Source organism: Panthera tigris, chromosome B4, assembly GCF_018350195.1.
Source record: "Panthera tigris isolate Pti1 chromosome B4, P.tigris_Pti1_mat1.1, whole genome shotgun sequence".
NCBI lineage: Eukaryota > Metazoa > Chordata > Mammalia > Carnivora > Felidae > Panthera > Panthera tigris.
In genome coordinates, this window is record NC_056666.1 from 99,542,874 (window position 1) to 99,568,891 (window position 26,018).

Below are 26,018 nucleotides of genomic sequence, written 5' to 3' on the forward strand. Positions count from 1 at the left end.
GAGAGAAGAAATAAACATAAAGTCAGTAAGGATATAGAAGAATGACAACACAATCAACCAACTTGATTTAGTTGTCATTTGTAAAACATTCCACTCAACAAAGTAGAATATACATTCTTTTTAAATGCATATGGGTAGACCATATCTGTACCATAAAACAAACCTCAATAAATTTGAAAGGATTCAAGTTACATAAAGTATATTCTCTGCCCACATGGAATGAAGTTAGAAATCCATAAGAAAAAGATCTGGAAAAATCTCAGAAAAATTGGAAATGAGCACACATCCAAATAAAAGGAAAACATAAAGGGAAATTGCAAAATATTTTGAATTGAAAGACAGAGAAAACACACATATCAACATTTGTGGGATAGAGCTAAAGCAGCACTTACAGTAAAAATTGACAGCACTAAATACCTACTAGAAAAAAGAACGATCTAGAATCACCTCCACTTCTACCTTAAGAAACTAGAAAAAGAGAAAACTGAACACAAAGTAGAAGGATAGATCTACTAGAGATAAACTGAATAGCCCAATAGCTGAAAAAATTGAATCTGTTATTAAAAACCTCTCATGTAGGAAACTGCTTGCCCACATGCTTCACTGGTGAATTCTACCATATGAACAGATGTACATGACTATTCACTGTAGCTTTATTTGTAAATAAATAAATTTATAAGTAAATTTCTAGCCAAACACTGGAAATAATCCACATGTCCACCAACAAGTAAATGAATAAAGAATGATATATCCATATAATGGGATACTCAGCAATGTAAAGGAATAAACTATTGATACATGATACAATACTATTAATCTGAAAGTAATTATGCTGAGTGAAAGAAGCTTGAGAAAAAGAGTATACACATTACAGTCAATTCTTGTTATTCACGGTAGTTATGTTCTGTGAAGTTACCATGAACACTGAATTAGCAAATACTGAACTACTGCTCTTAGAGGAAATACAGGGTTAGGTTCCTGCCAGCCTCCGGTTACAACATTTTCATCAACTGATCAACACATAACCCTGTTTTATATGTGTGTCTGTTTAAAGACACCTTATTTAATATACATTGTTGATTCATTAGTGTTCAACTCTTAGCCAAAAGCACTAGAACGCATGCCTGAAGGAAGCTTTTCTAACATATGTATTTCCACTGTAAGGCACTTCACAGCCTTCTTGTACTTAGAATCATTAGCACTTCAGTAGGACACTTGTGAGCCATTTTAACGGCACAATCCCCAACACAAAGCACAAAAAATGTGAATACATGGCCTTAAAAAGACCACGGAAAGGACACTTGTTTATAGCATGAGAGCCAAGTAGGAACAAGTACGAGAAACATAGAAGGCTGTGTTGCCTTGTTCGACCTCAGCTGGGAACAAGGGTGTTACCAACCGAAATTTTTTGCCACTCTTTGCATGTCTGTGAATGAATGAGAAAATTCTGCGAGTGTTGATTTTGGAGTTATCAAAAAATTTTAGTGAGCATGTAAATTTGCAAATATGCACTCTGAATAATGAGCATCGACTGTATATAATTTGCTTATAAAAAATTTTAGAAAATATGTACAAAATCTAGAGTGAAAGAAAGCAGATCAGTGGTTGCCCTGGGGACGGGATGGGGGTAAGGAGGGAGGAATTACAAAGACACAGGAGACTTTGGAGGGTGATGGGTTCATTATATTGACTGTGGTCATTCTTTCACAGGTGTACACAATGCAAAACCTACCAAACTGTAATTTTAACCATGTGCCATTTATCCTGTGTCATAATAACTCAAAAAAGCTGTGAAGAGGATGAAAAGGCCACAATGGTGGGAAGGAGAAGAGGAAAGAGACATTTATTAAGTTTACCCATGAGGAATTGCTACACAAGGAGTGAAGGAGAGTGAATTCAAGAAATCAAAGGTAATGTGAAGTTCCAGATTGCTGGGTTGTTGATGACGATGAAACTAGATATACAGAAAGAAGATCAGGTTTCTGTCAGATAGAGAGAGTGGGTTCACAATGAGGTTCCTGACCTGGTCTCAAGTCCTGGTCCCCTCATCAGATCGGAGCCCTTCTAGCTGGGTACACAAATCCCTTCGTGAGACTTCTCAACACCACCTCAGTTCCCTGACTACCCTATTTTCTGCAATGACACTACTACCCTTGAGTCCCTCTTCTTTTTTAATCTATCTAAAGATCTCTTGTCACTTCTGCCTATTACATCTAGGACAGATTTCTTGGTTTATTTCGAAGGCTTCCAAAACGTCCCAACCAATCACATTTTATGTCTCGTTATCCTCTAGCCCATGCCCTACACCTAAATCAGGGTGGCTGATCTCTAAACATGCACCAGATCTGTTCTTAGGTATCTTCTCCCTGAACTCAACAGCTCTCCTTCCCTCCAAAACCTAACGGTTCCATCCATCAGAACGTCACCCATATCCTCTCTGAGTTCCCCCAGAGCCAGGACCACCGTGTGTAGTGCTTAATCGTTCTCTAATTTTCAAATGCAGGCTAATTACACCTTCGATAGAAGCTCATTAATCAACTAAAGCAAGTAAAGGCACTAATCTGGGTACTATAGGGTAATCATGGATGAATACAGGCTGAGTCTGCTTTTAACTCATCGGGAATCTGCCTCTTTAGAAAACAGTTTGACCATTTCTTAAAATGTTAAGCATAGTGCTACCATATGAGCCATCACGTCCACCCCTAGATATACCCATGAGAAATGCAAACAGACGTTCGTATCAAAACTTCTCTGTGAATGTTCAAAGTGGTATTATTCATAATTGCCAAAAAATGGAAAAAATCCAAATTTCTGTCAACCGATAAAAGAATAAATGAAATGTGGCACATCTATACAATGGGATAGTATTCCACAACAGAAGGCAAGGAAGTACTGATACATGCTATGAGGCTGGAGGACCTAACAACATTGTGCTAAGTGAATGAAGTTGGTCACAAAAGACCAGATATTGTGTGATTCCATTTATAGGGAATCTCCAGAATAGGCAAATCTATAGAGATGGAAATATATTAATTTTCTCCTGGTGCTGGAAGGGAGAGGTTGGGAAGAAGTGGGAAGGAAGTGCTAATGTGGACAGGGTTTCTTTTGGGGATGGACTGTGTTTTCCAAGTAACTGTGGTGATGGTTGCACAACCCTGTACTAAAAGCCACTGAACTGTACAATTTAAATGGATGAGTTATGTGAGTTACATCTTACGTGAGTTATATCTTAATATGGTTGTTAAAAACTAAAGCAAAAACGACCACGCTGGGCTTCCAATGAATGCAGAGAGCTGGGGCAATGGCATGACATCAACATCACCGAGTACAGTAGCACAATACTACATCGCAACAGCTCAGATGTGACAGTCTTTGCTCCGGGTGATCAGGGAAAACTTCACGGAGGAGTTGACATTCAAGCCAGATCTTGAAAGCCAAGTAGAATATGTTCGTGTTGAAAAGAAGAGGGTTTCACAAGTGAAAAGGCTAGAAGCTAAAGGCAGAGGTGTGCAAAATGGCAAAGGTGTGTAATTCATGCAGGCAGGGATGGCGTCACACGCGCCTTTCAATCTCTCGTGGCATTTAGTACAGTAACTTCATGTGCACAATGCACATGCAGTAAGTGCCGGCTGGCCTGAATTAGTTATACTTGATTTTAAGTGGTTTCATCTAGATCCTAAGTGAATAATGTGTTGTAAGTGAGGTAGAGAGCTGTATCTTTTATAAGCCTGGGTTAAGTGGCAGGAATTTATGCCACTAATACCAAAATTGGAAGGGTAATTTAAAAATAACTTTAATGGCTTCTTTTTTCCAGGCAGCATAGCTATATGTAAAGTAGCTGGTATAGTAGGATCCAGTCCCCAATTGCTCAGATATTACCTGTCAAATTAGAAGATAATACCCTTTTTTGCTCTAGTTTAGTAAAATTATAACACTTGTAACCTGTTAAATAAATTACCAAAAAGGTGTTCATGACATCCATACTATATTTAGAAGCCATCTCACCATGTATTAGTTTTGTGATAGTAATCGATATAATTTTAACACTATCTGGGATTTCGAAGAAAAATAATGCTTTATTTTGCTGATGCAGAAACAACCAGAGTTCATAAGAAGTGTTATTTTTAATCCTTAATCCCAAACTTCCAGGAACTTTGGAATAAAATAAAACATGCTAATGAGTTATAATTTAATAGTTACAGAAACTCCCACATTATAAGCTCTCAGGATCTCCCTTCCTACCATATGGGAGCTGGCCCCACACACCATTTAAAGACTAACGTTCCTTGTTCCAAGAGTGATACCTCTAGTCTAATTTTGAATGTGACACAGGTTATGGGAAATGAAGATCAGTCTCATTGAGTAGTAGATGCACGATTTGGAAAAGGAACTGGGGATTGAAAATAAAATAGGTCCCTAGCAAAACCATGCCACCTTACCGCTGGAACTGAAGTCCACAGGCCCGATCCATTTGAAGGCTGGTTTCCGGCCTCGCTCCTCAGTTACATGCACCTTCTTTATTAGAGCCAAGCTGGTCAGAACATTGGCTATGTCATAGAGGCGTCGTACCTTTGCTTGAAGATATAAAACACAATTATGGTCACACCGTCTGTAACACCATTACATTTTAGTTTATGTGACAGGTCACTTTTCTGGGCGGCCATATAAACCTCAAGCAGAAAGCAGTGGGGTGCAGCAGAGGCCAACGGCTCTGTCATGCAACGGCCTGAGATTTATGGATCTGATGTATCTGAAGACACATACTACAGGAAGGTCAGTGTGTCTTTCCTTTTCCACAACTTCACACCCCTTGTGAGAGGCACCTGGTAATGAGCAGGGAGCACCAAGATTTGCAGGGAGCGCCGAGATTTCAAGAACGCCAAGGGAGGGAAAGGGGCTATAATTAAAGGCTTAGTAAATGTAATTCTGATGTGTGGCATGTCAAAAGCTCGCTCTGAGTTTCTCCCAGCAGGAGGTGGTGGCACCAGCTCCAGCAGGCAGCTGGCCTGTGAAAATGACAGGGATTCCCCAGAGCTTCCTGTGAGGCTGCGCTCTTGGGCACACAAGACCGTTGGGGCTCAAGGTCACGAGGTTCAGCTGTGCTGAAGACAGGCATCTGGCCACCTAGTGGGGGAGGGGCGGGGTGGTCCTTCCCTTAGTCTTATGAGGGCTGGGGGAGAGACATTTGAAAATGCAGGTACTAGAGGAGACATTCAGAAGAGGTGGTAAGACATCTGACAGGCAGGGCAATACCCACAAAGTAATGTCCATTCAAGAAATCAATTTACAGGTAGGAAACCCACTTGACTTTGTATCTAAAATCAATCAGAGGAGCTCTGATTATGGTCCAGGAACCTCAAACATTCACCCCAGATGCAATCTTCTTCCCAATTCTGACAGAGCTGCATTTTACCTACTCATTTCTCCCACAGGGTGCCTATACCTCCAATGGAAACAGAAAAAGCAGAAAGCTGAGATCATGGCTTCCCAGGGCTTGAAAGGGCTATTGGCAGCCAAGGGCATTTGGCTCGACCCAGGCTTGACAGAAAAGGAAGATGCACTGGGTACGAATCTTGGAAACTATTCTTGCCCAGCGGCCTCGTCCCACCACCCCTACCCTACCCTGGTCATTCCTCTGTTTCTTACCTGCAGACAACTTTCATCTCCACCCATCAGGAGAGTAGGCAGGGGGTGAGGAAAAAAGGGGAAAGAAAACTCAGACATTCTGTCTTGGAAGCAGCAATACTAAAGAGAAACGCAAAGCATCTTACACCCTCCCTGACCTGCATTTGTGGGATGGATGGCATTCTGCTTCCACCATCCATCCTAACTGCCGAGGAAAAGGCATCGGACAGAACTTTAATGGGAATTATAGTATTTACTAACTTACCTCTCACAGCCCCAAGAATCTTTATGAGTGCAGGAAGGACTGCACTTCTCAAAAACAATTTCTTCTTCAATCTCACAGGCAGAAAATATCAATATATGATATGACACCCTTTTTGTACTTATAAGTGGATTTAGGTGAAGATGCTTACTTTTAAATTTACTATGGTCTGGGGTATCCTGGCTTTCTTCTATCAGTATTTTGGCAGCCACATCAAGAGTAACAATCTTGGTTTTGGAGACGAGGAATAGCATGACAAACTTCTGGCTCATAATTCTCAGAGACTTGTCTTTTCTACTGTTTGCAGATGCTACAAAGGGAATGAAATGAAAGCATCAAAACATATAATTTACCACATGAAAGATGGTACTTAGAGTTTGCCAGAACTACTAACTCTACCAGCAGATGGAAAGATCAGTCTTGTTACAGGCAGAAGCCTACTGGACACACAGCACAAAAAGATGGCTTGTAAACAAATGAGATGGATTTTTGTCTTCTTTTTTTTTTTTTTTAAAGTAACCTCTACACCCAACGTGGGACTCGAACTCATGACCCTGAGATCAAGAGTTGCATGTTCTACTGACTGAGCCAGCCAGGCGCCTCAAGAAATGAGATGGGTTTTCTTATGGCTTGGAAAATGACTCTACAGGAGGCATAAACTCTGAAATGCATATTTGAAACCACTCTTAATGCTTTACACTCCTACTTCATAGAATAAATCCATGAGGTAGTTTTCCTGGAGCAACTTTTTGAAAAGATGAATACAGAAGGATAAAAGGAAGGGTAGACTTCACAGACTGTTTTCAGAACATCAGCTGTTCTCTCAAAGGCACGAACTCTGTTTTTCTTTCTCTGTGCCCACAATATCTAGAATATATCTTAAACACAGTAGGCACTTGCCTCTTCCATTGCTTTTCAGAAATAAGTGAAGAACTAAGCTGTAAATGAGTAAGAGACACTGATTAGATGTCTGTTGCTGTATATGGCAGGCAAACTATCCCTGACAGATGGCTGTCTTCTCTGGTTACTAGTATAAGAACTGGCTCATGGGGTGGAGCTAAAAGGCACAGGGCAGTAAATCTAATGAAAACCAGGCCCACATTTCCATCCCTATTATGTATGCAAGGGAAATGTTGAGTGATACTTGTACTTTATCATCTTAGCAATGGGATTTAGGGTAAGAATGATGAAGATCAGTGGTCAAAACAGGAAGAGGCTCAAAAGGAGCTGGGAGGGGAAGAATAATGTAGATATAAATAAAAAAAAATTCTGTATCAAATGACAGCAGGGGTTATCTATCTTTCTTACCAACGTGTTCTCCTAACGGGGTTTGTTCCTAAGTAATCTACCCTAAATAGAATTTAAAAAACTGAATTCTGTGAAAAGATAACTTCTTTCCAAGTGAAATTTCCTTAAAGGCTCACAAACAGAAATCAGCATGGGGCTGTCAATCAGAAACGGGAGCGCCGTTAGCGATCTGTGGTCCAAACACACCAAGTACCAAGTGAACTGCCACCAGACAGGCTTGAAGTGAGGTCGAGTGGGAAGCCCAGTGGGGGAGCCATCTGTCCCCCTTTCTTCAGTAGGTAGAACAGGAGGACATCTCCCTCCAGGGCTGTCGATCTGGCACTTCCCGCCTTAGCAGTGAATCTCTGTGGAAGGAACCATCACTCGTGTGGTTTTATGGTGCACTCACAAGAGGGGTAGTCGGGTTCAGAGAAATCCAGTAACTGTTGATCTTGAGAATCTGGGCAGCCATCTTTTTTACGTTCTCCAAGTTTATAATCCATCAGCTCTAGCTCTTTCTGTTGGAGATGTGCCATCTGCTCCTCATATTTCTGCTCCTCTCCCAGTCTCTGGAGGCTCCTCAGGGTTTTTGGCAGGCTGTGCCGTCCATGCCAGCCATACTGATTCTTGGCCACCCGGCTGACCAGATGCAGTGATTCCAGCACATTTACAATGTCATAGATACGTCTCCTTTCAACGCCTGTTTGGAAAACAGAAGTCGACAATCATGCAGGCAAACATTTTTGAGTAAAAATTCCTTGAGGGCCTGGACCATGTCTGTAAGCTACTCTACATGCTGCCCAGGGCAATGCGCAGCAAGGGTGGATGCTCCACAAACCGAACCTGTAAGGATGTTCTTGGGATCCAACCCTTAAAAGAGCGAGGGTAAAAAACATCCACCCAGAGATGGAGGATGGTCGCGTCTCTATTACGTCAACACTAGTGTGTCTCTTCTTTAGACCTGTTAGGTAAACCACGTGAACACCTCAGCACGTTAAAACAGGTGGGATCGAGCAACACGTGTACCAGTATGTCTAATGGACACCTGATGAATGCTGTTTGGTTGATTTTGACTTCTACTCCTAATTATGCAGACTGTAAAATAAACTGTGTCCAACGCGTGACACCTCATTTGGACAATTGTATCCTTTCCTGGAGTTTGAATGATGTGGAATAATTATCTTTGTTAACTTTCTTAATGGCCCAGGAAGGAAAACAGATGGCAAATATTTTGTTTCCTATTTTGCGTTGGAAACTTAGGAGTCTAGAGCTTGGGCACCCTTCTCAAGCTGCTGGAGGAAGCTACAGCCAGGGCTGAACAACATACGAACGAGGCTCCTTTTGCTCATAGCTTGGCCGCTGGTAACTGTCTCCGTGCTCCCATTCACAGCCGTTTGGGCTAAACAGCCCAGGGGTAAAGCACAGACACTCTTTATGCACAATACCGGCTGACCATGAAGTTCTTCAAGTCTCTACCCACTTTCCCAACACTCTCAAAATAGCTGGAGTTATAGGGCCGTCTACCACATTTACCAAAAATATTTACAGGAGTTAAGTGTGGGGGCTTTGAGGTCAGACTGCCTGGATTTGAATCCCTGCTCAATCCCTTACTACCTGGGTAATCTTTCTATGCCTTAGTATTTATCTCATTAGATGATGAGGATTAAATGTGACCATAAATGTAACGGGTCTCCAATAGGGTATCAATTTTTATCTACTGTTATGTATTATTTTGTAAATACTTTCTGCACAGCATTGGAAATACCTAAAATCCCTGCTAGCATGAGAAGTCACAGTATAAACAGATTTTAAAACTTTCCTGTGACTCATCCTGCTGAGCAACAGGCCCTTAGGCCTTTGGAACCCACTGGCTCCTTTGCTCTCATCCGAGAACCCATAATAAAAGCCTCCGGGCATCTCCCAGAAAACTGGTCCAGCTACAAAGATGTCCTCTTTCTGCTCACTTGCCAGGAGCCGTTATATAATCAGAGCAGGCTTAGTGAATGTAGCTTCTGGCCCTTCAAAGATTTAACACAAGAAATTGATCAAATTCTGATGAAAACTTTGGAGGTGAAACGAAGTTCTATTATCTGCAGGAAGAGGCATTTCACAGTTCATCAGAACATTTCGGCTCATGACCCTGAAAGGCTCTTCATCCTCAGAAGCTCAGACTTGGGTGCCAGATGCCTGCTGGAAGGTGCTGGCAGGGGCAGTCAACAAGCCCCTTGTCCAGATCTGCCTGTTTTTTTTATTCCAGTCTGTTTTCATATATTAACACATCTTGTTTAGAGTGTAACATTCCATAAACCTTCCCATTAGAAATGTCATGTGAACGCAACTGAGACACCCCAGGGCCAGCCATATGCTGGGCTGTTTTGTGATTCTGTATTAGATACAAATTGTTAAATCTCCATCTAGTGAGTAGACATCCTAAGAAGGGAAAATAAAGGAAGATTCTGACCGCTTGAAGGTAAGATGAGTGTTTAATATGCACAATGGGTGTTTAATAGGCGGTGTTGGTAAAAGCCACTGTGGCAGCTGCCTTTCAATCTGGACTGGGTTTATCTGTCTACTGGCTCGTGCACTAAAAAGTTCCATTTCACAGGTCTCGAGACCTTCAGGTTACTCTGGGGCTTGCTCCATCAGGAAGGTTTTTCCTAGCATCCAGCCTTTTCCTTTTGTATCAGCGTAATCCTGTTAATCCTAGCCATGGCATTACGTACGCCCCCACGGATTTATCAGTTATTACCATGCTTCCCTTAGTCCGCGATGGAGCTTGTCTGATGTTTTTGTCTAATCTTTTGATCTAATCTTTTGTCTTCTGCACTGACATTAGTGCAAGGTCCGTGGATGGAAGTTGGGTATATGGAGGAAGCTGGTTTCATGAACCTCAGTAAGGACACTGTGTGCTACTGTTTTACCCTCATCCTCTGTAAGATTAGTTTCTAGGCCTGTGCCTCAAATGGGTGTACCCTAAGTCTTCATCTGCTGGGTCACTTTCCCTTTCTTGTTTCATTGGCACTGACTCCAAATACTGTATTTTACTTCTGGGCTCCCCAATTAGGCACTGTACTTCCTTTCCCAGAGGGTGACAGGATAGCTTGGGGAGGGCAGAGAGAGATCTAGTAAGAGCTGAGTAGAAAGTGTTCCACGTAACAGTAGGAGTTACCCATGCCCAGCCCTGAGTTAGGCATGTTGCTGACATTCTCCCCAAACTTTGCTAAGTTTCTGCAAGGTAGGTGCTATGATCCTTGTGTTTCAGACAGGAACAGGTTAAGTAACTTTTTAAAAACTCTCATAGCCTATAAATTGGAGAGCTCCATCTGATCCAAAGCCCAGCCCATGGTCCTTCCATCACATTCACTGCCTCATTATCTCAGTTTCTAGCAACTTAAACAGTTTTAGCCATCAGTTTGAATAATTCAGATGGCCAATCATCTACTGGGGCACATTTCTCAGGGCTAGGGGAAGAAAGAGAATAAGCAAATTAAAAATATAATCTATCATAAAGCCTGTTTAGTTGATTTTTTTTCTTTTCTTCTGTGTGTAAAACCTTATTTTTTAAGGGGACACCCTACCTTCAAATCACTGTGATTTCTGCTTAGTTAAGACTGTCAACATGTTTATCCTGGGACCAACTGCAACCCATGCCCACTAGGGGTCTCTACTCTGAGGCAGCTGTCTTCATATTTACAGCCCATACCCCACTGCACATTACACACACCCATGCCATGTGAACACATGTACTCCTCTTTGTTAGAAGGTTAGCTGTTTGAGTTATGTCCGGATGTGCTTCCTCCAGCTTGACAGGCTCGCTGTATCACACTGTATGGCTTCAAACATAACGCTCTTGCTCTCAAATCCTATTTGATAACAGAAGTAATACCAGGTCTGAAATCTTAGAAGCATTTTTAAAAATAAACAGCAAGCTATTTTAAAATGTGTTTTGTCTGTCTGCAATAATATGAAATTACAAGTGATATGTTTTTAACGTGAGTCTTTTATACAAATATTTTATGAGGTTAAAAAAGACACAAATTTTTGTTTGACCCTCAGGCCTAGAAGACTCCCTGAAATCCTCTGCATGAGGATGAGAAATTCGATGACAGAAGGAAGCGCTACCTGCTCCTCTGTCCTCATCCTTCGGGAGCCCACTCTTTACTTAATGAGAAGCTATCTGAAGACTTTGGCCTGCCCGAGGAAACCAGTTTCCCACTGTGACTGGAGACGGGCCTCCAGGTAATCTGATGATACATACCAAGACTGACAGCAACTTCATCCAGGGAGATGGTTGTTTTCTCGGTTGACAAGGGGTAACTTGGATAGCGAGCTAGAAACTTCTGGCACAGGAGTCCTAGACTTTTCTGTTTTCTGCTTGGCCTCTGCTTTTCAAATTCATCCACAGCACTGTCCCCAACAACATCAAGCTGCAAAGGGCAGACAAAAGGGAGAGGAGAGATGTCACCGAAATTGCATATGGAGAAATTGCATGAAAAATGCAGAAGAAATGCACGGACTAATGAGTTATTGGCAAACCTGGGGGGACATCCCAGTCCACAGCATTCTAGATTCTGGTTAAAATATATTCATTACCTAATCCAATTTTCTTAACATTTTATTGGTTGTTTTCTTTGGACTGATTTTTTCCTCCTTTGAAACTTGAGGGTGAGTCTATTGGTTAAAAGCTTAAAAAATGAAAAATAGTCATTTACAGCTTGCTACACCCTTGCTATGAATGTGCTCACTAGACCTATAGATCGGCATCACCGGGAGCTTGCCCCATCCCAGACCTGATGTATCAGAATTTAGGTCCTGGATAATTCCTATTGACATAAAATTCTGAGATTCACTGGCCTGCATTGCGTCACCAATGTGTTTTATTTTTTACAACTGACCAAGGTTCAAGGAACTGAACAAGGGCAGCTAAGTCTTACTCCTCTTTATTCTTTTTGTAAGGATACTAACGTGGTGTCCTTGTCTCAGCAACCCACATTTGAGAAAGGCTCAGTTCAAGCCGCAAAAGTAAAAGGCTTTTCTTTTTTATTATTTTTTTAATGTTTTTATTTTTTTTTTTTTTGAGACAGAGAGAGACAGAGCATGAGCAGGGGAGGGGCAGAGAGAGAGGGAGACACAGAATCTGAAACAGGCTTCAGGCCCTGAGCTGTCAGCACAGAGCCCGACAAGGGGCTCGAACTCATGGACCATGAGATCATGAAGTCGGACGCTCAACTGACTGAGCCACCCAGGCGCCCCAGTAAAAAAGGCTTTTCAACGAACTGATTCAAGGAAGAAAGTGGTATGATTATCTCAATGGGCTTCAGAAAAAAGCATTTGATAAATTTAACACCCATTCATGATTTTTAAAAATGCTCTTAGAAAACCAGAAATGGAGAATTTCTTTAATAAAGTGTACCCATAAAAACCCAACTGCAAACACATGTCTTAATGGAAAAATCTTGTAAGTATTCCCTTAAAATCTGGAAAATGATAAGGATGCCCATTATTACTGTTCCTCTTCTATATCATATTGAAGATCCTAGCCAGTGCCTGAGGACAAGAAAAAGAAACTGAGGCACAGGGATTAGAAAAGAAGAAGCAAAACTTTCACTTGGCAGAAGATGATTGTTTATATAAAAAACTCAAAAGTATCTCAAATTATTGAAAATAATAAGTGAATTTAACAAAGTAGCTATAAAGGCAGATTTAAAAAGAGATTTAAAAAATCAGCTGTGGGGCGCCTGGGTGGCTCAGTCGGTTAAGGGTCCGACTTTAGCTCAGGTCATGATCTCATGGTTTGTGAGATCGAGCCCTGCATTGGGCTCCGTGCTGAGCATGGAGTCTGCGTAGGATTCTCTCTCTCCCTCTCTCTCTGCCTGCCCCTCCTCCACTCGTGTATGTGCACGCACACACACTCTCTCTCAAAATAAACATTAAAAAAATCCAATCTAAAGTATATATGGAGGAACAAAAGGCAAAGAATAGTCTACACACTCTGAAGCAAAATAAGATGAGAGTCTTGCTTTACCTGATATCAAGGCTTATTACCATATGGTATTGGTGTAGGTATGCATAAATTGGCCAATGGAACAGAAGAGAGCCAAGAAACAGATACATACACGAAAGGAACTTTGACATACGACAGAGATAGCAATGACCACTTGGGAGAGCAGGAGGGACTGAATAAATAGTGCAGGGACAATTGATTACAATATACAACATGAAAAAAACACAAGCAGTAAATTGAAATGTAACACACAGAACTGATAAAGGTATTTCAAGAACATACAATAAACTCCTACAAATCAATATGGAAAAATAATAAACATCAGCAAAGAACATGCACAAACACTTCACAGAAAAGAGAAAAAACAACATGGTGGCCAGTAAACATGTCGAAAGAGGCTGAGCCTCATGAGTAACCAAGGAAAAGCAAGTGAATATCACAATAATACACAATTGTACACCCATTAGATTGGCAGAAATTAATAAATTTCACAGTGTCAAGTGTCAGAGAAGTGGATCAATAAATGTTCGTACATTATTGGTGGATGAGAATAGCACTTGGGAAAGCAATTACTTTGTGCATATTTGCATATCCAATGACCTAATCATTTCACTACTAGATGTGTACCCTAGAACAGTTGTTCTCAAATTTTTTGGTCATAGAATCCTTTCATATTCCTAAAAATTACTGAGGAATATCTTCTTTAAATTGATTTTTTACTACCTTTTGATAGAATATTTGGTCATATAAAATATACTTACCATGTACATAATATCTTTAATGCCCCAAACCAGAACAATACTATTAATTTACATCTGCCTACCCCACAGAGTAACCTTTCTCCTAAATTTGCATGTATCATTTCATGGCCATTTTCAAATAATCCTATCACATATGGATATATTCCTATATAAAATATTGCTTAGGTTTTGTTTGGTTTGGGTTTTCAACGTTTGTAAAATTGAAACTAGTAGATAGTCTTCTGAAACTTGCTCTTTTCAATCAACATACGTCTTTATGATTCATCCACATTCTTGCATGTAGCTATGATTTTCTCTCATTGTCACTGCTGTTTGATATTCCACTGTATGAATATACCACAATTTAGTTATCCATTCTCCTACTCATAGCCATGTTTGTTGTTTCCAGTGTGCACTAACAGGAACTGTGCTGCTATGATATTCTTGTTCGTGTCTCTTGGCGTATACACACAGGAGTTTCTCTGGAGCGGTGGTTCTCAAAGTATGGTCTGATTTGTATTTAGTTACATGGAAAAATCTATTAGTTAGCTCTGTCACTGCAATGAAGTATACCAGATTCACTTCATTTTGTTCTATTAATTTCATGTGGTAATTCAGGATATCTTTTTCTCTTTTTCAATTTCTTCATTTTGGTAATTTTTATAGCATAAAAAGTCTACCAAAGGAGGAAAAATAGAAGAGAAATAACATTCAAATCTGTAACTTTTCTTAGCAAGCCTGGGAAAAGGTTTAATGGGAGAGTGAAAATTATTGACCATTGATTTTTTTTTTCTTTAAAGTATAGATATGCTGCTTATTCAATAGCTCTGGTTCTCCATGGGACAGATAATTTAAAGATGATTTACCTTTAAGGCCCCAAACCAAAGACTTCAACATATATAAAAATAATGAAATTTCCAAAGTCTAAAATAAACTGCTACCCTCAAAATCAGAGAAAAATTATAATTCACAGCAGCATTAAAAAAAGTCCAAACTTTTTCATTAAATCAAAATTATGAAACAGTTCTGCCTTAAAAATTATCATTTTTAAATGTGTACTGGGAGTAGTCAAGGGAGTAGCATATAGAAGAGAAAAAAAAACATTCATTATGAAAAAAATAAGACACAGAGTGAGAATTCCATTTCAGCTAGAAGTAAGATATTAAGTTTTGGCATATTTTGATATCTGTAAATAGCAGGGATTTGTGGATGAAAGATACCGTCTGCCTAAAAGTATTTTACCATTACAGACATCTGACATGCCATTAAAAAAAAAAAAAAAAAAAAAAAAGAGAGGAAGACATTAAGTTTAATACCGCTTTTGGCTCAATGGTAACTGAAAAACTGAGAATCCTATGACTTTTAAGTTGTTAAGTAAAGATTTTAAAATTCTATAAAGCCTGGGGTGCCTGGGTTGCTCCATCGGCTAAGACTCTGACTCTTGGTTTCGGCTCAGGTCATGGTCTTGTGGTTTCACGGGTTTGAGCCCCACATCGGCCCCATGTTGACAGCACAGAACCTGCTTGGGATTCTCTCTCTCCCTTTTCCTCTGCCCCTCCCCACTCACACTGTCTCTGTCTCCCTCAAAATGAATAAACTTAAAAAAAAATTTCTATAAAGCCTGAGACGCACAGCCTGTTTACCTGCAGAGAGTCTGTAAAGGCATCATCCTTGTTTTCAATGGGTCTGAACAGTCCCTTTTTCTTCTCCCGGTCTCTTATGTCAGGGCTGGCAGCACTAATGAGCATCTTCAGGTTAGCTGTGGGCGTCCATGGTTCTGCCTGCTGTCTGTCAACAAGCTTAACTGGAGTAATGGGGTTTCTTTCTGGAGTGAAAATTTTTTGCTTTGATAAATCAATTGGTTCATTTTTTATTGGAGTCTTCGGGGCCATCCTTGAGAGATCAACAAATATATTTTCCTATTTAAAAAAAAGAGACCTTTTAGTAAGAAAGCGAAAGGGCAGGTATAAGCTAAGAGCATTTTGTTCCCATGATTCACCGAGACATGAAAATACAAAGAGACCATATATTCACCGCTGAAAAATACCAGGCTAGGACTAGTGAAAATAGACTGAAGGATTCATGGAATCCAACAGTGGTTCAGTGAGAACATGATTATCATCTACTGCTTTTAAATATACTTCTCATGGCAGCTCTGGGAAAGAAGTTGAGTGTATGTGCTCCTGGTAGATGCTTGTAATTGTTGGGGATGATAATAAGGGCAATTGTGGGCTGAGTCCATACTGCTTCTCCATTTACGAGTTTGCACTAACTAGTGCAGTACAGTTATGCTTTTGTAGTTCAGTGTTCACTGGTGCTAATTTAGAAATTTGTAGCAGGACCAACCAATGGAAATGTATCCAACAAAATGCCACATTTCAAACCAACCTGGAAGGGCTGTTATTCCCTTAGAGCAGTACTTCTCAAACTATCCATGGTGAAGGGCCAGGGTTTTTTATTTCCAAACTCCCACATACTGATATGTAGTTTCACTTCACAGGACTTATATGCATTTTCCACCACCTGTAACTCTCCATGTGAGTTTGTCACTCAAACAACCTACAGCCTGTTCACTAGGAAGAGACCACTGATCATGGGCTTAGATGCCACAGGGGGGCAAGATCAAATTGTTACAGAGCTTTCTAAGTGCCTGCCTTTCAAATTCTGGTCTTAATTTTTTACGGTTTAGCAATAGTTTGTGGGCTAGCACCTGTCCCCAGATCACACTTTGAGTAGACCGCCTTAGATAATTATAAGAAAAGAGCAGTGATGGGTCCATTATGTCCCTTAGTCCACTTTGAAAAAGGACTAAGTGAATGGAAGCCACATTTGGAAATACCAAGTAATGAAAACAAGTTTCTTTCCCCTAAAATAAGGACTCATCATTCAAAAATGGAAAGATTCTGTTCTTTCTGTTGCAGAATTCACCTCCAAGCAATTGCATTTTACATAATGATGAAGGTGGATGAGCTAAATGGTTTGTCCCTGCTTTTCCTATATATGTAGCATTCTGTAGCTACTGTGTGCTTGGATTTCCGCTAAGCAGTCCTTTAAGAAAGGTACTTTCCCACCAATGAGCAACATATGAAGAGAGGAAAAGAAGATTGGGAGCCCCTGGAGTCTGTGTTGGGGGGCGGGGGCGGCATCTCTTGTTCCTTGGATCAGCAAAAGCTGCTGGCTGGCCATGGTGAGGTTTTGCCTCGGTGTCACTGGGGTGGGGGGAGAGGAGGGAATGGGATGGGGGGGATGGTTTCCCACCACGCAGCAGAAACAGCCAGCCTGGAGCACTGCATCTACCCATATCTCTTAACACATCCGTACTAATGTGCAGTTCTGATGAAGTCTTCTACAAGGGAATTCTAAGTGTTTACTATGGACCACACCCCATTTTATGTACTTTACATATATTAACACCTCATCCAATCCTGTGACCTAGGTACTATTATTTTTCCAGTCTACAGATGAAGAAACTGAGGCACAGAGAAGTTAAATAACTTGCCTGGGGTCACATACAACCTTCATTCAGTATAAAAGTTACTGGTATGCAAGAAACAGCTGACAGCAGAAGTTTCTGAAATCTTGCATCTAGAAGTGAGCTTACCGTGGGTGCAAACTTTTGTTGGATCAACAAAAGGTACTGAGCAGACCACTGATCCCCACTGGCACTATGGAGAGACAGTATGGGGAAGTAGTTATGCACGCAGGCTCTTGGGCCAGCTTACCTGTCTCTGCTGCTTATCAGCGTGGGCAAGCTGCTTGTCTCACTATATTCTAATTCTCTCAACTGAAAATGAAGTCCATAAAAATACCAACCTCAAGGGTTATTAGAGTAGTTCCTGGCATATAGTGAGCCCTCAGTAAAACCTAGCTGTTACCTGTTCCCCTCTTTCCCATTCTTTGTTACCATCCATTCTGGCACTCAGAGCTAATACAACACAATGCGTCATATTGCTATTTAACTTCCTAGGTGCGTGTCTTGACTCATTAATGTGACTGTGCACTTCTGGAGGTCAGGAATCAAGTTCCATATGGCTCATTCCTCATAGTTTTTTTGGCACAGTGCCTTGCCCCTTATGGGTGCTGACAGAACACTGTGCCTTGATTATCTCGTTTTCCAAAAAGTATCCCTGTGATAGAGGGCGTGGGCCAGCCTCACTGAGGTGGACGGAGATGCACACTCCTGTGCTCCCTCTAGCGGACCTACCTATTCTCAAAGGAGCAATGAGCTCCTACTTTTGCCCTATGGAGGAACTATGTAGATGGATTATTTCCTTCAACACTTTGATATATTTTTACTACAGTTTAATACGTAAAGTTGGAGGGGAATTAGGTTACCTGCGAGGTTATGATTGTACACACCTCTACATCAAGAGAAAAAAGAATGCCAAGCAAATTTTTATGCTGAGATCTCAGATGGGCAGAAAGTCAACTGTAATCTAAAGTCAACTGCTTCATCTGTCTGTCTAGCCTGTAGTCCTAACACTGTATAAGTGGAAAGGAAGTTAGAATGAGACTGGAAACCTGGTTTTTGTCTCCGCTCTGTGTCTTTTTGATACTGGACAAATTGTTCTGTCTAGGCCCAAGTTTCCTTATCAATAAAATAAGGGGTTCCAACTAAAGAATCTATCTCTACAACTTTCCAGCCAGGCTCCCCAGCTGTGTGGTGGACACAGGGATGTGCTGAGATCTCTTCAGGAATGAATGACTCATTTCCCCTGATGCTAGAAGCCCTTCACCAGTCTGAGAGGGCGGAGTCCTCCAGAATCATAACTTCCCAGGGAGACCCGGACTGTCCTCAATGCCAATAGAGGTAGCGCTGACATGTAAAAGCCTAGCCAGGCTTGCCCCCACTCAGGATGACTCTGAGGGGTCATTCTAGAACTCCTAGTTGGGTAAACTCCAGACTTCCCCTGAGACTGTCTCAGATCCGCTTCTCCCTCTGTCTAGTTCTGCTGCCTTCCCTTCCTACCCACAGACGTGGCTCCCCAGAGCACCCCTAACAAGCCTCCAGCATGTTACCTCCGTGTCCGATCTGCCTGTCGGTAAATCTAAGTACAACACCCTGGAAGTAGCTTCTTCGATTAGAGAGGGCCTGGAGAAATGTAACCCTGAAACAGGCTCTCCAATTCTCATATGCAAATGGACACAACATAGCCTCGCTTACCTGCCACAGAGGTGCTGTGAGGATGGGATCAGATAATGAAGGTGAAGGCAGTTTGTCACCTGAGTGCTATACAAATATTTGTTATGAATTATACCAGTACTTCGACTCTGCTGTATGCCGCCATAGAAAAGCTGTGTAATTATAAGATCTTGGTTCCCGTCTTGCTTGGGTCTCAGATATAGCTTTGATCACGTTACCTCAAATAATATGTGCAGATATCAGCCTTGTTGGGGCCCTTGGTAATATTTTGCCAACTGCTTTTCCAGTTCTATCTCATGCATTATTCTACCTTGTGTCCAAACAGTGCACTTGCTTTTCTTCAAACCTGCCCTGCACCGTTCCTTTGTCTTTAATGCTATTGGTGAAGCTTTGCCCCTTGAAACTTGACCTATGGTTCAAGGCTCACTGCAAAGATGACATGTTAGGAAGCGTCTCTTTCTAGCTTTTGACTAACAAACTCTCCTTCTCTTCAGAGCACACTTTCTAGAATGAGTAATCCACACCAAGGGCTTTCCTCTGCCCGTCTCCCAGGGGTTCCCACTGGTCTCATCTAGGTCGCCTCTCACTTGCCAAATCAACAGTAAAACACCTCATTTGACCTCACTGTACAGGTTGAGACTGTTGACTATTCTTTGCTCTATGAAACATGCAGCCCTTTGGAAACAGCACATTTTTTCTCTTGGTTCTCTCCCTACTTCTCAGTCTCCTTCGTTGGTTCCTCGTTTTCTACTCTTAGAACCTCAGCTCTCCACTCCTCTCTGTTCGCTCTCTCTGGGACAGTTCACTCATCCTCATGTACAGGGCTTTAAAACCAACCTGAATGTTGACAGTTCCCAAGTTTGTATTTGGCTAGGACCTTTCATGAATTCCAAAGTCAGGCAACCAGTGCCTCCTGCACACATTTATCTACCTGTAATCACACAGGTCCAGATACATAGCTCAAACTGACCTTCCCTTCTCTCTCAATCACTCCTAAAAATGATGAATGACCTTCAAAGAAAACTTGTGCCCACTAAGTCTGGGCACTGTCCCCAAATGTATCTGCTCATTGCTACTTCTTACCAGTTGCCTCCCTCTCCACTTGCCTAAGTCTTAGCATTCATCCCTTCAAGCCCTTGTTCAGGTTTATCTCCTTCACAAAGCACCCCGATAGCTCAATCCTTATTGCTCGCCCCTGCATGCCAAACCATCCATTTTCTTCTTTTGTCCTCCCCAAATGCTCTGTAAACAACTTAAGAGGAGAGTCTTGTTTATTACCTCACAACTGGGCTCAGGAAATGTGGGTAATGAAACTGAAAACTGTACACTTAAAAAAAAATTCCTCCGTAAGTAGCAAGAAGATGCATGCATCATACAGTACTTCTAGTTCTTGACCAATGTGTAGAAAGTCAAGAAAGAGAAATCCTCTAAATGCCAGCTGACCCACAAAACACTGTGCCAGGCATCTCTCAGAGGCTTTCAAGCAACAATTCAACACCATCAGCTTCTGGCCACTCTGAGTATCTTGAACATTTCTAGAACGCCTGCACCTCACATTATTTCCTCTGCCTACAATGTCTGTTCTGCTCACTCCTGTTTTTCTGTAGGCTGACCGTCCTCAGGCATGGAGGCATGATTAGCCCAGATGTTACCTGCTCTGTGAAGCTTCCCAAATCTCCCGGGATTCCCTGTGAATGTATTTCCTCCTCTGTTATTTTGCCAAACATTTTGTTCCCACTTCTGTGATGGCACTTGGCAAATGATAGTACAGTTGGGTAGTTTTGCATCTGAGTCCCAGAAAGTCTCTTATGGCCTCTATGTTTATCTTTGCGTTGTCACTGAGTACAGTGTGAACAGTATGTGTTGCTGGGTACTTTACAAACACCTAAAGAGGGAGGTGCTATTTATTAGATCCAATTTATGGAAGAAAAAAATAAGCTTAGAGAGGTTAGGAAACTTAAACCACTGTATCTCAGCACCTGGGATATAAATATTTATTGAGTGACTGAATAAATATATTAGTTCGAGGTTATGGAGCTAATAAATGGCAGAGCAGGAAATCAAACCCAGATCTCTGTTACTACAAATCCCACGTTCTCGCCATCCCTAGAAATCCTCCTTCGTTTACTACACAGCAATGTGAAAAGGAGACGAAAGCTCCACCTAGGCTCTGGGCAGAAGCACTATTCTCATTCCTTGCCTTCTCTTTGAGAGGTGAAATAATCCCTGCTCATACAATCCATTTCAAACATTTTAACCACTTTTCCGACCTCTTTGTGGAGTCATTTGAGTTATTCTCCACATCTATTAAAATGGGAAAGTTCAACTGCAAACAGCACTCACTGACACCAACCAGAGTAGAATTCCCTTGTGGAAGGCACTTGATAAAAAAAATCACTGACCCAGAAGGAAAGAAGTAGATGCTAACTCAGGCTTTATATAAATGCATGCATATTCCTTCAAAGCTATTCCATCCAAATTATAAAGGAAAACAAAAAGTTTTGCTCTGAAAATCCCAAAGCCAAAACTCTCAATATACATTTTACAGTCTGGGCATTTCCATCCTCATATGGCTTAGGTTCATTTTTAGAAAGTCCTCTTGAAAACAACAATGTTTTGGTATCCTTCTTTTCCTAACAAAAAAATTTTGAAGGTTAGGAAAAAAAAAAAAACACTACAAAACATACAGTTGCACACCTATCCAAAATTAATGGTTGTCAAGTATTTTTCAAAGGTCCACATAAGAGGTGCTTTGCAACCAGACAGTTTCATTGTTGATGGCAAGTCTAAAAATAAAGACAAGGAACCTAGAGAAGTGCAATGCCCAAGTAAGTTGCTATGCTCAGATTTGTATTCAAAGTTTCTGTTATATATTTGGCTTCTGCCTAAAAATGCTTAGACATTCACTAACAAGCTACTACACCTTTTCCGTAGGGCACTAGCTGGTGAGTGCAGCTGTGCCGACGTGGGGATGGTGACAGTTTAGACATTACAATGGCCACTTCGTTATGGGTCTTGAAGACACAACCATGGTCTTAAAAGTCACAAGGGGTGCAGAAAGAGAGAGAAAGGCTCAGTACAGAACCAGGAGCAGCACTGTAAAATATTCAGAGTATGCTAGTGGGCTAAGTCATTTTATCTCCCTATATATGAGTGGCAAAGGTCTTAATTTTGGGTGAATGGAATAGTCGCTAGGAGAGGGTTCATTGGTATGAAGAACACTTCACAGCACTTTAAATATCCAGTATTTACAGTGTACAGTCTATATTCCAGGACCCAAGGGGTAACATTCCTGCACAGCATGAGCTAATCCACTCTTGACAACTGTAAGTATAAATTTTTGGTTGCAGTGTCCAGCACATTTTCGATTCATATAAATTGGTTTCAACATTACATCTAACAGCCTCTTTCTACTGCACAGTGAGTGAGAAACTCAACAATAATGGTTTGGATGCCTCCATTTTTAAAAAAGTATATTTCTATAATGATCGTCAACATTAATTATTATGTTTATAAGACAAATACAAGTGCCATGTCGAAATACTTCATTGAATTAGAAATGACCATCTTAAATATGTTAGAGCATAAGGTATTTAAGCGCACTTACCTTTTGTGCATTTTCCCCATCTTCAATTGCAAAATCTAGTCTGGGCTGCCTGGGGTTGATCAGGTCTTTTAATGTTAAACAATTTACCTCCATCTGTAATACACAATTACATTAGAAAGTGATTTTACAATTGGATGTTTTCTCCTCCAACAAAAATATTTATTACTTGCTCGTGAACATGAACTTCCCCTCTCTAAACTCATCCTGGGAATTTCCAGGAGTGCAGCCACCCTCAACTCTAAAACGCACATGAATAACACGAACACTTAAAGTGTGTTTGATAATTACTAAAAATCTGAGAAGGCAAAAAATCGACAAAACTGGTAATCGTTTATGCAAAGCAACAGCACAAAACAAAGTTACCAAGTCAGAAGAGTGTAGGGCAAATCTGTCAGAAAGCACAGGGTCTCCTAGGTCAGTTAATTTTGGCGCAAAGAACTGGGAGGAATTCGGCTTTGAGGGGGTTTTGAATCAGGGGGGAGGGAAACCTGATCGCTAGACCAAACCCACTCAGCTCTTAACGCAGCCCCTTCCCAGGCCTCCAAGCAGACCCCAAGGATAAACCATTCCAATGAACCCCCCAGATCGTGAGGAACAAGTCCCCTCTACTGCCTCACGGTAGGGAGAGCTGGAGCCAGGACACCCCACACGCTCCTGGTTCGGTGGCAGAAATGACTCGATCCCCACCAGCCAGGGAGGCTGGCAGCCTGGGCGGGAGGGGGGGTCCCCTTTTACCCCAATTCCCGCCTCCACACAGCGCTTAGGGCCGCACGCTACTTACTCCCACTTTGAGAAGGAGGTTTCCTGCCTCTGTGGGGACCTTCACGATCCCACACCGGCGAGGGACCAGCGGGGAGAGGAGATCAGCAGGCGGGCGGCGACATCGGGCGGGGAAAGCGAGGCGCGCAGATCCCCGCTCCGAGCGCCCTGAGCTGGCGGGGACCCCGCGGTGTCAGGGCAGCGCCAGCGCTCCAGTCCCGGATCGCAGTCCCCGCTAAAACACCTCCTCTGGCGCCTTGAGACCGAATTTGAGAATCAACCAATCAGCGGCGGCCGGCGGGATGGCCCCGGCCAATCGCTCCGCGGCACGGCCAGGGCCCGCCGCCCCTCGGAGTCTTGGCGCTCCCGGCCGCGCGTTTCGCCCTCACCCGCCCAATTGTTACCGCCTCGGCCCCCTCCCCCTTCCGGGTACCTGGAAACCTCGGGCCCGGGAGCCAATTCCTGCCGGGGACTTGGGCCCGGGCGGCCGCGGGAAAGCCAAGGTGGGGGGGGGGGGGGCGCGGGGGCGGCGGGAGGAGGAGGGGAGCTCTTTTGTTATGCATAAAAGGCCCGCTCCTGTCCCCTCGGCTTGCCGCGCTGGGGGACCGCGGGCACAGCCAGGGGAGGGGAAAGCAGATGGAGTTTGGAAAAACGATATACACACTCTGGACGCTGCCGCCGCCACCCCCTCCCCGCAGCAACCTGCGCGGAAGCTAAGTTGTCCAGGCTTGTTGGGGCAAACTTCCTAACACCGCACGCTGGTGTGGCACGTGAACCATGGTTACCACTCTATGCTGCGAGCAGATGGCACGCCAGTTAGTCCTGGAAACTAGACTGCAAGCACAACCAGCTGTTTTGTTTTGTTTTGTTTTTTTCTTTTCCTTTTCTTTCTTTTCTTTTCTTGTTAAGTCTGGTGTTCCTTTTTAAGAACATCGCCGATAATTAAGGGGGAAAAGACTTACTAAATAATTCCTTGCAACATGCACTAGCATTCCGGGAAGTAGTCGAGAAAATTTCCTCGACTTGCTGATTTGTATTAAGTGTTTCACTTCCTTCAACTTTAGTTTCTTATTTGAAATATGGATATTGATAGAGACAGCTGTGTGTGTATGTATGTGGTGTGTTTTAATAGATTGGGGCTTAGAACAGTTTTACATTTACAGGAAAATTGAGAAGATAGGACACAGAGTGCCCATATATCCTGCACTCAGTTTTACCTGTTTAACACCTTATATTTGTATAGTGTTTTTGTTGAAATTAATGAGCCAATAATGATAACTGAAGTCATTTCTTTATTCAGATTTCCTTAAATTACCTACTGTTTTTCTGTTCCAGGATACTGCATTATATTTACTGTTCATGTCTCCTTAGGCTCCTCTTGGCCATGATATTTCTCATACTTTCCCGGTTTTTGCTGGCCCCCATGGTTTTGAGGAATAATTGGTAAGTCATTTTGTAGGATGTCCTGCTGTTGGTATTTGAGACATCCTTTTAAAAGCATGTCTACAGACACTTCCCAACAAATCATATACCTCCTTATCCTTTCCTGTCTAGTGCTCTGCTCTCCACTCCTCACCTCCCAAGCAGAATTTAGAATGCTCAATCAAGTCCTTCACTTTGTACTCTATTTAGATTACTGATAAATACAGCCTAAAAATCACTGTTAGGTGGTATCAAAGAGACAAGCATGGAAACATTAAACATAGAGGAAAATAACAACAGTAATAAAAATTTGACATTTTTATATGAGAAATGATATTTTGAACTGAAATCTATCTTATAGGTAGAAGCATAAGGAGACAAGTATAAAGAATAAAATTCCATTTATTAAATTTACCCTTGTATAGAAGCAGAAAATTTTGATTAGGAAATATTTTTTTTTCCAACTGTATTAATTTGCTGTGGCTGCTGTGACAAATTACTACAAACTGGTTGATTTAGAAGAATAGAGATTCATTTTCTCACAGTTCTGGGGGCAGAAGTCTGAGATCAGGGTGTTGGCTGAGCCACATTCCCTCTGGGGCTCTAAAGGAGAATCTGTTTTTTGCCTCTTCCAGCTTCTGGTGACTATGAGCAATCTTTGATATTTGGCTGCCTCGGTTCTCTGCCTCCGTGGTTACATTGCCTGCTCCCCTTCTATCTGTTAAATCTCTATTATGTATCTCTCATAAGGACACTGGTTACTGAATGTAGGTCCCACCTATATTCAGGGTGGTTTCCCCTTTAGATCCTTAACTTAATTACATCTGCAAAGACCTTTTTTCCCACATAAGGTAACATTCATGGGTTCCAGAGATTAGGACGTAGATATTCCTTTTGGGGACCACCATCTCCACTTTCAAATGATTAAAGTCTATTCATTTCTCTGATATGTTAAAATAATAATGGTTGTCTCTTTGAGGTTAGGCAGTTTTATGTTACAGACCTTTTCCTAGCATTTTCAGTGTTTTTTCTATCTATGTTTCAAATGTAGCCACTATTCAGAACAAGAATAACTCAACATGTAGCTTCAGACTCTTGCATTGCTTGCTTAAAGAGTGATCTTAAATTTGGAGGGAAACTGGAAAATGAGTGTTCAATGGGCAAATTCG

At 41.8% G+C, this 26,018-nt stretch overlaps 1 protein-coding gene and 1 long non-coding RNA gene across 4 annotated transcripts in view; one reads left to right on the top strand and one right to left on the bottom strand.

The window, feature by feature from the left end:
• E2F7 (E2F transcription factor 7) overlaps positions 1–23,514 on the bottom strand; it is a 37,212-nt gene extending 13,698 nt beyond the window's left edge. For all 3 annotated transcript variants that reach the window (XM_042992806.1, XM_042992805.1, XM_007088744.3), the window contains exons 1-7: positions 23,450–23,514; positions 22,669–22,761; positions 15,562–15,837; positions 11,433–11,601; positions 7,584–7,874; positions 6,039–6,197; positions 4,440–4,574 (exon numbers count right to left, since the gene is read on the bottom strand). In XM_042992806.1, the coding sequence (XP_042848740.1) occupies positions 4,440–4,574; positions 6,039–6,197; positions 7,584–7,874; positions 11,433–11,601; positions 15,562–15,837; positions 22,669–22,761 (1,123 nt within the window). In that variant the 5' untranslated portion in view covers positions 23,450–23,514. The remainder of the gene's footprint in view (positions 1–4,439; positions 4,575–6,038; positions 6,198–7,583; positions 7,875–11,432; positions 11,602–15,561; positions 15,838–22,668; positions 22,762–23,449) is intronic.
• On the top strand, positions 4,637–6,390 carry LOC122240394. Its single transcript, XR_006220073.1, has 3 exons — positions 4,637–4,773; positions 5,433–5,564; positions 6,195–6,390. It is a non-coding gene; the product is annotated as an uncharacterized LOC122240394 (long non-coding RNA).
• Positions 23,515–26,018: the final 2,504 nt, after the last annotated feature.